Consider the following 10,148-nt stretch of genomic DNA (forward strand, 5'->3'; position numbering starts at 1 on the left):
TCTCATCTGTCGCGTGTGAATGAGAAAACAAATACAAAAAAAGGAAACTACATAAATTTTCGATGTCAGCTGGTAGCACGCTGAAAGCGATTGCTACTGGTTGACGAGTTAAAGGCAAGGATAAGAAAGGATAGGCGAGGCAAAGATCGTAGTACGAGAATAATATAATATACTGTAGCAGCATAAATTCGTACAGGGATTGGCTCGCTATCCCCCGTAGATATGTGTCAGGACTCCCTATTTGGTAGACAGGACTTGGTTGGAACACCGTGTATCCCCTCGAGGGAAGAGATCTTCATCATCCGTCGAGTGGCAAGAGCTCATCCGTTTGAGAGGATCATTGTCGAGGATTCACGATTAAGATCAACGACCCTTTGCACGATCCGCGTTGCACAGCCCACAGATACCCATGTATCCGGTCTTCTTTCCTTCTCTTTTTTCTTCCTTGCTTCGTGCCAAGGCTACAGACTTCTGCAATATGGTCTTTAACCGAGAAAACGTCTTTTGAACAAAATGAACCCACGCTTGCCGTACTTCTACCAGGTATTTGTACGTGTGAAAGATATTGTTCAAATGGTTATATATTACTGGAATATTTCAGATATTTCCGTTCTTTAAAAGACTTTCTTCTTTTGTTCGAAGATGTTTCGTTTTGACGTTTGAAATAAAAAAAAAGAAAAGAGATTTGAAGTTTGAGACAGATAAGGGACGGGGCATTGATGTGACAATATTTTTATGTTTTGTTTGTCTTGAGTGATATATAGTTTTAACTTTATTGCCTGCTTTTATGACCCTGTCGAGGCAATTTGCTAGAGTTTATTGAGCCAATATTCCGGATTTTCGGTCTTGAAGTTGCCTAATAGAAACGAACTATCTGCCTTTTAAAATTAAAAACAAACAATTGTTATTTTACCTTCTTACCTGATTCTTCCACTATCTTTCTATTGTACTTAGGAAAACAGCGTTTTAGCTCTATTTAATTTTCCGTAGTTATACAATTGCTTCAATCGGAGTATTTTCTGTACTTCTCCATCGTTCCTTCGGTCAACTTCTCCGTCAAAATCGATTCAGTCCCTTTTCAAATAAAAATTGAAATAAAATTTCTTATTTTTAAAGAATAGTTATTATCGATTTCTAAATTATTAAGCTCAACCTGTGATTCCAACTGATCCGCTGTATAATAATACTTATATCCTTATTATATGTGTAATATATTATGTATAATAATCCTTATTAAGGATTTTTATCATTGGTATAGTGATTGATGCGACAGACACGATTTAAAGAAAAAATGATACAAATCTTCCAATTAAAATCGAGTCGATGTTGCTTTCGTCGGTCCGTTAATTTCATGTTTTTCTATTAAAAAACAACTCCATCGAAAGTTTTTTTTTATTTTATTTTGTTTTTTACAATTTGTCCTTATGGACATTTGGTAATGTGTTATATCTTGTTGGTGAAGAAAAAAAAAAATAAAAATAAAAAAATAAATATAGCATGTGGGCGGCTACCCCCAGCGGGGTGCCAGCTTCGTGTTTTCTAAGTTATATCTTTTATGATATAATATAATATGTATAATATATTATGTATAATAATCCTTATTAAGGATTTTTATCATTGGTATAGTGATTGATGCAACTGACACGATTTAAAGAAAAAACGATACAAATCTTCCAATTAAAATCGAGTCGATGTTGCTTTCGTCGGTCCGTTAATTTCATGTTTTTCTATTAAAAAACAACTCCCTCGAAAGTTTTTTTTAATTTTAATTTGCTTTTTACAATTTGTCCTGAAGGACATTTGGTAAAGTGTTACATCTCATTGGTAAATAAAAAAAAATAAAATAAAATAAGTATAGCATGTGGGTGGCTACCCCCAGCGGGGTGCCAGCTTCGTGTTTTCTAAGTTATCTCTTTTATGATATCTCGAAAGTTGATCCGAAAATGTAAAACTAGTCGGCATCGTGAAGTAACCGAAATTTTATTTGTCGAAGGAATCCATTGAATTTGCTGAAATTGAATTTGGTTGCGTCGCCTTTCGTCCTCTGACGTCGCGGGGAGTCCTATTCCGTCGCCATGAATGCCAAGCACGGCTAAATTAATTTCACGCTCGCGTTTACGGCGTCGCGACGACACGGAAAAAAAACACGCGACCACCTCGTCTCCGCCTCCGGTGTAACGCGATTGGTCCAGCCAACCTACCAATCGCAGCTTCCACAGGAGTCTGAGAATTGTACTCGTAGTGGTGATCACGTGAGCGTATACTCACACGTGATCATATATGCACGTATATGCATGTGCACGCAATACGTATACGGGAACTGTTGCCTCTTTCAAACCATAGAAGCAACGAGAAGTTTCTTCTATCGTAATAACGTTACAATGCTTTCAACTTTGGTAGGTACATACGTATATTCTTAACAGGGAAATGATTATGAAGATGTCAAGACTAAAATACAAAATGGTCTTCATAGAATATAAGGATAGACTATACAAAATACAAATAAAATATGTAAATTCTTTAGGTGTCTTATACGAAATTGAAGTCTACCGGAAATTCTATTCTTACTATTTTTTCCAAGTAAAAAGATATATCTCGATACTGGTTATCTGGATAAACAATTGTATTTCGATTTTACGTTTGTACTTTGTACCTATGTATTTTGGCTCGACGTTTCGTAGATGTCACAGTCTACCTCTTCAGGCCAAACCTGAAACTAAAATGTCTTTGACTCGAAACGTGAAAAGAGGTGCAAAGTAGTTTGATTTATCGATTATTATTATGTAATAAGAAGCAGTCGAAAATAGTAGTTATATATATATATCTTTACTATATTTTAAACAATTTATATCAAAATAATTATACAAAAATTTTAAAAATGAATTAGCTCTTTGAAAGAGTTGATTGAGTTTGTGGATAAGTACTTTGTAGAGATTCGAGGAAGTTGACAGAAGTATAATATTCTTTCAATAATTGCATTGAAAACTGCGTATTTAAAGTTGTACGATACTATGAGACGACAGTATGGTGGAAATTATGCAAATCATTGTATCGAATAAATTGAAAATTCCTTCATGATATTTATTAAACTTTCCGAGGCGTAGCAATAAAAATGCATCGGCTGGAATTTCGAACAATAATGATACCAGGTCCGAAATAAACGTGGTATATACTCTATATTAATAACGAAATCTACAATAGTCAAGGTAAATGTGATTCCCTTTCGTCGAAACCTGGCCCAGTCAACAAGGACGTGATCGATATAAGCTGGTCGCGAAAGCGTTGCTAAAGAAACTTGGTAATCGTATCATGTATATCGTGTAAACACTCGAAACGAGTTTGGTGGGTCGAGCAAGCAAGATGTCTCATGAACGAAATAAGAATTCTTCAGCTTCATCCATGTGGAGACACAAAGCTTACGAACGACATCGTATAAAAGTGAATATTTAATCATTATCGATAATCCGTTACTCGTTCGATAACGGCAAATATCGCAGCATCTATTGTATTTGTAGGTAAAGAAGGCTACACGAGCGATTGACGTTGATCCACCGCAAACAAGACCTCACGTAGTTTTCAATGCAAAAGGTTTGCAATTGGAACGCGAGAAGCAAGATCGTATCATTAGGGAGAATTTTATCCTTTTGAAGAAACTTCGCGATATTATGCACCGGAAACAATCCACCGAAGAGAGTTACAGATTGAAATGGGACGAAACCAGATGTATCAGAACTCGTTGACGTGGGTTTCATAATTAATCAACGCTTTTCCATAGTTTTATTTTGAAATCGTCTTGCGTATTTTATTTTACGTGGAACAAGTTTATTTACACGTTTGTACTTTCGCAATAAACAAGTGAACGTGGATCTTGTATTTTATTCGATACCAAACCTATAAACTAGAAATATCGACGAAAAAAAGGTTAGTTAATTTCATTGTGCTGACTGTACTGAAAGAATTGAAACGAAATACAGCGTTATGATATATAAAAAATATCAACGAATTAAAATAAAATATGATGTAATAAGATACAAGTATCAGAGAAATATTGATCAATGACATAGTATTCATTATTGAAGGAATCGAAACAAGAGTATAATGGAGGAAGGAGAAGGAAGGGAGTATGAAGAAGAAGTGGGTGAGATCGATAAATATCCGACTCCTAAATTATCATCTGTCCTCGATGATATCGCAAAAGCGTTAACACAAGCAGAAGCAGGAGAGTGTCTTCACACATTAGGAAAATGCGATTCCGGTCTTGGTTATGCTTATCTGGGATTGAACGCATCTAATAAAGGCTTGACAGATATTAGAATCATACCAACGTTTAAATATGTGCTGTACGTGGATGTTTCCGGAAATAGATTAACGATCGAAGCACTTCGCGTTCTTTCGTCGATGAAGTATCTCTTGATGCTTCAAGCTGATAGGAATCGTGTGTCTTCCGCGGAATTGGATCCTATGCCTTATCTTCAGGTTAATTCAGGAAACCTCATTAAGGATTTTTATCATTGTTACTTTTATTTTTCTCTTTATGACTTTAATATTCTCTATCTTTATCTAATTTTAATACTTTTCTAAATTTCTTACATATTTATTAATCCTATTTATTTAATTGTGCTACAGGTTCTTACACTGAATAAGAATAAATTGACAAGTACATCAGGCATTTCTCATAAGCTCTTGGAGTGTTTAGAATTAAATCATAATAATATTGAAGAAGTTACTTTAAATCCGTACGATCTTGAGAAGTTGAACAGTCTCGAATTACGTGGTAATATTCTTACCACAACAAATGGAATCTTTTTTCCAGGATTAATACGATTATATCTCGCAGAAAATCAAATAGAGAAAGTGGAAGGTTTAGAAATATTAGTTAATTTGAAAATTCTACATCTGAGGAGCAACAAAATATCGAATTTGGATGGATTTGATTCACGTTGTGCCAAACTCAGTTATTTGAATCTACGGAATAACGAGATTACAAAAATTTCGGAATTAGAAAAATTAAATTGCTTAACAGCATTAGAAACTCTAATTATTTTGGAAAATCCTGTAATAACCGATAGGGAAGTAGAGGAAGAAGCTGCTTATAGGCATATTGTTTTGGCTATGTTACCTAACCTAACACGTATTGACAAGGATCCAGTACTTTACGACGAAAGAAAAGAGGCTAAAGAATTTCATAGACAAATGCTTCGCGATGGAATAACATTCGCTGATTTAGATGTCAATCTTTTAACCGCAGGATAAAATTAATAACATTTACTCTGCGTAATTATGGGAATAAAAAAATAAAAAGCAAATAGAAATTACCATCGTACGATAAGTGTAATTTAAAGACTATCATATAAAGTAGATTTCTACGTAATCGATTATGTTCAGTAGGTAAGACAAATTTTGTTGAATTGTTGACATTTTTTTTTATCATACTGGTACGAACTTACTGATTAATATTGTTTTTTAAAGACCACCTTTTTTTTATTTTACCTTCATTAATAACATATATCACTTCTTTTATTTTAGACTGTGTATTAAACGATCTTAAATGTCAATATACTACCTTATTATCTTCAATATTATTAATTCATTATTATAATTAATATCATTAATTTCAAAGTGCGAATAAAATATCAAAAACTATAAAATAGAGATAACAATTCTCTTAAAAATGTTTCATTTTTCCTACTTGTTAAAGTTGTCCCGCCAAAACTTTTAAATCCTGCCACGCTACCAGCAAATAGTGGCGGTCTCTAGCAGAGTTTGTTAAAATGAGATTGTTGTACGTTCCTTGCCAGTAGTTTTACCGTAACTAGTCAGCGAAGACATTTACTCTGATCTATTGTAAGTTGTTCCGTTAATAAATAATCAGTTGTATCTTTTTACAATAATTGTCTCTGTCAACGAAAATGTCTTCCAAACCTCCATTTAAAGTTGGTAAGTCATAGCTATTAATTTTGGAGTTACGTTAGTCAGACACGTGGTTATTATTTGAGAAAAAATTTTATATCCTTCTTCTATAATATTTAAAACATATCGCTTCATAATTCGCACATCTACACACAGTGGTCGAACCAAAAAAAAATATTAAAGTAATGTAAAAGAAAAATATATTCAGATATAAATTCCAATTAAAAGTTGTTAAAATAATGCCATATAGCACCTAGAGTAGTATGTGGAGATCAATCGATTAAGCATCTTCTGAATTAAGTTTCGTAAATTGTGTGTTATAATCTGTCAATATGATAAACTTCATTCTTCATATGTAAAAATAATGATAAAATAAAACATGAAACAGAATAGTTGTCTTTATTCCATTTTTCATCGAAACAGACTAATGAAATATTTTTAAATATATCATAAAACGAAGTTGGTTTCAAAATTTTTTATTTGAGCTCATTGATTCATCTATGAACAGTGATCTAAAATTTATAAAATCGATTTCCAACTTTTTTATTTGTAGCTGATTTGTCGTTAGCGGAATGGGGACGGAAAGAAATTACTTTGGCAGAAAATGAAATGCCTGGCCTCATGGCCATCAGAAAAAAATATGGTTCAGAAAAAGTTTTAAAAGGTGCACGAATTGCCGGTTGTTTACATATGACTGTGCAAACTGCAGTTCTCATTGAAACTCTGGTTGAACTCGGAGCTGAGGTAAGTTGATACCTTTCTACATCCCGGCCGTTTTCGTTTGATCCTCAAATTTTGGTTAAATCGTTGCTATTGTTTTTTTGGCTGAACACTTGCATACTAAGGTTCAATTCGATAGTCACAAACTCATAAGTACGATACTTTCTTTAAATCATTGATGAAACGATAATATCCCGGAGAATATTATTATTCAATTTAAATTTTTATACTAAATTGAATTAAATTTTATATTAAAATTAAAAATAAAAAATTTTTGTTACTTTAATATATTTATATTTGTATTATTAAAAACAAATTAAAGATACATCCAATTATAAAATTCATAAAAATCTATTTTGTAAAAAATATAATTATTACAAAATAATTGGAATGAAAAATCATAAAAATAGAAAAATGTAGAACGAAGTATAAGAGAGAAGAACGAAGAAACTAGTACGCGTTTATACGTATGCAGATCGATTTCATCGATCATGACCCTGCATGTTTCGCAAGATTTACTAACAATTTTATCAGAAATCAGAAAACTTTTGAACCATCCTCAAAGATCAGAATCAGATAAAACGACACGGTTATCTCCAGTCGTTATTATGAAACATTTATATTTATTCAAAACACTTAACAATACACTTTTACATTTATTCAAAGCTGTGAAAAATAAATACCATGAACTTTTATGATGCAACGAGAACATCATATCTGAGAATGTAATATCATCCCGTTGTAAGAAATTTTCGGCTAATCGGCGGTTAGTAATCGGTATCTTATTATCATTATCATAACTCATTCAAAATACAATGGATCTTAACTACAAATTTTCCTTTATAAATCTTGTTCATTTGAACGTCACACAGACAGTTGTTGTATATGTGTATATATATATCACAATACTTAGGAACATTCTGTTCTAGTCTCCGACACAATAAAATTACTTGCAAATAGAAAATCTCACAAAAGATATAATCTAGCAAACACGAAGATGGCACCTCGCTGAGGGAGCCATCCACATGCTATATTTTTATTTTTATTTTTTTTTTCCTAATCACTAAGATATAATACTTTACCAAATGTCCCTCTGGACAAATTGTAAAAACCAAAATAAAAAAAAAAAATAGAAAATCTACAAATATTAATTATTATTTCAACAAAATGGCAAATTATAAAAAAAATAATATCATTTTATATAATAATATAAAACGTAGTGGTTATCTCGGCGTACTGTATGGATGCATTGACTCTGTACCAAAAACTTCGTACAACCCTGTGTAATGTTTCATATCCTGATTTACAAATGAAACATGTTACCTTTGGGTCTGATTTCATAGATAATTTTACTCTAGAAACCAAGAAAGATGTTAATGACTCATTATTGTCGTTATATCCATAGGTTCAATGGTCCTCGTGTAATATATTCAGCACTCAAGACCATGCAGCAGCAGCCATCGCAAAAACGGGGATTCCCGTGTATGCTTGGAAAGGTGAAACTGATGAAGAATATCTCTGGTGCATAGAACAGACCCTCGTATTTAAGGATGGGAAACCATTAAATCTGATCCTCGACGATGGCGGTGATCTGACCAACTTAGTGCACACCAAATTCCCGGAATATTTAAAAGAGTGCCGAGGACTTTCAGAGGAAACCACAACCGGGGTTCACAATCTGTATCGCATGATGAAAGAAGGCATTTTGAAAGTTCCTGCCATAAATGTAAACGATTCAGTAACGAAGGTTCGTCGCATTGTGCTCGAGAAACAAAAAAAATATTTTTGTCCTAAAGAGAAAGAAACTGTTAGATTACTTCTAAGTAAAGTACTTATCATAAGCAAAACATATATAAAAAATTTTCGCAGCAATCTTGTAAATTATTTTATGATCGTCCACTTGTCTCATCTTTATGTTACTCTCCTAATGATTAAATTTTAACTCCCATGTAAAATAATTTTCTTCTGTCGAATAGAGTAAATTCGACAATCTTTATGGGTGTAGAGAATCATTAATCGATGGTATCAAACGAGCGACAGATATCATGATTGCTGGAAAGGTCTGTGTGGTTGCTGGATATGGAGATGTTGGAAAAGGTTGCGCACAAAGTCTCAGAGCACTTGGAGGACGTGTGATAATCACGGAAATCGATCCCATTAATGCGTTACAAGCTGCCATGGAAGGATATGAGGTGATTGCTGAAACATTAAATCAAAGATCATATACTTGAAGTGTATTGAAACCAATACCGATCAAAAATTGCAATGGAAGTAAATTATGATTGGTGAATTTCTAAATTACTCTCCAGGTAACGACAATGGAAGAAGCTTCAACCAAAGGACAGATTTATGTTACTACCACCGGTTGCAAAGACATCATAATGGGCGACCATTTTGTAAATATGCCAGAGGATGCTATAGTCTGTAATATTGGTCACTTCGATTGCGAGATTGACGTTGCATGGCTTGAGAAAAATGCTGTTGAAAAAGTCAACATTAAACCACAAGTAGACAGATATCAACTAAAGAACGGCAGGTGAATTAATAGTTCAATTTTGAATGTTCTAATTAAGTAGTTAAGTTTAATTCTAATTAAGTAGTTAAGTTTAATTCTAATTAAGTTCATGTTCTAATTAAGTTTGTACAGTGTAAACTTGAATAGATTTTCGATAGGTTCCACGATATTCCCGATTCAAATTCCGATTCTTCCTTTTCAGACATATTATCCTCCTTGCGGAAGGTCGGTTGGTTAATCTTGGATGCGCCACAGGACATTCCAGTTTCGTGATGAGCAATTCGTTCACAAATCAAGTATTGGCACAAATAGAGTTGTGGACCAAATCTGAGTCTTATCCGGTCGGAGTTCACATGTTGCCGAAAAAATTAGACGAAGAAGTCGCTGCGTTGCATTTAAATCACCTTGGAGTAAAGTTGACCAGATTGACAGAGGAACAAGCGAAATATCTTGGTGTACCTAGAGAAGGACCTTACAAAGCTGACTATTATCGATACTAGTTATTATTTAAATCCCGAGGCTCTCATTTACTTTTTTTGGACCACATGATAGATGTAATCGGATTGTCAACCATTGATCTTTATAGCTGTTCATTTATTAATTTTAGCCTCAATATCGAGTGTTTTATCTAGAAAAATTATAACGAAAAATCACCGACACGTGATTGTGTGTTTTGTATTTTATTGTTATAATTTGTGAACCTTATTGGGGATAATTATCACTTTTAAATAAAAATATCTTGTTCAACAATTTCCATATAAATGGCAGAGAAAAAGATTTCCCTACCTCCGTTAAAAGTTAGTTCTTTGATAAAGGTAATGATATCTGATATAAGAGATTAAAATGTTATATAAAATATGGGATAATTTATATTGCCAGTTAGCGAGATGGTCGTGCTTAATTTCTGGCGTGATTTATAGTTTCCTTAAACGAAGAGAATATGCCACGTTGGAAAAAGTGCTACGAGAAAAAGAAGCAGAGAAATTTGCTAGAGAAATCTTTT

The 10,148-nt window shown here is 33.2% G+C and overlaps 2 protein-coding genes across 2 annotated transcripts; both read left to right on the plus strand.

The window, feature by feature from the left end:
* Nucleotides 1–3,755: 3,755 nt before the first annotated feature.
* On the plus strand, nucleotides 3,756–5,596 carry LOC132906991 (leucine-rich repeat-containing protein 23-like). Its single transcript, XM_060959689.1, has 3 exons — nucleotides 3,756–3,921; nucleotides 4,080–4,476; nucleotides 4,627–5,596. Exons 2-3 carry the CDS (start codon nucleotides 4,099–4,101, stop codon nucleotides 5,251–5,253), a joined length of 1,005 nt encoding a protein of 334 aa, XP_060815672.1. The 5' UTR covers nucleotides 3,756–3,921; nucleotides 4,080–4,098; the 3' UTR covers nucleotides 5,254–5,596.
* A 181-nt stretch (nucleotides 5,597–5,777) lies between these two features.
* Nucleotides 5,778–9,895, plus strand: LOC132906989 (adenosylhomocysteinase). Its single transcript, XM_060959684.1, has 6 exons — nucleotides 5,778–5,937; nucleotides 6,464–6,654; nucleotides 8,036–8,377; nucleotides 8,607–8,822; nucleotides 8,940–9,166; nucleotides 9,348–9,895. Exons 1-6 carry the CDS (start codon nucleotides 5,910–5,912, stop codon nucleotides 9,643–9,645), a joined length of 1,302 nt encoding a protein of 433 aa, XP_060815667.1. The 5' UTR covers nucleotides 5,778–5,909; the 3' UTR covers nucleotides 9,646–9,895.
* Nucleotides 9,896–10,148: the final 253 nt, after the last annotated feature.

This window comes from Bombus pascuorum, chromosome 5 (assembly GCF_905332965.1).
Source record: "Bombus pascuorum chromosome 5, iyBomPasc1.1, whole genome shotgun sequence".
NCBI classification, from domain to species: domain Eukaryota; kingdom Metazoa; phylum Arthropoda; class Insecta; order Hymenoptera; family Apidae; genus Bombus; species Bombus pascuorum.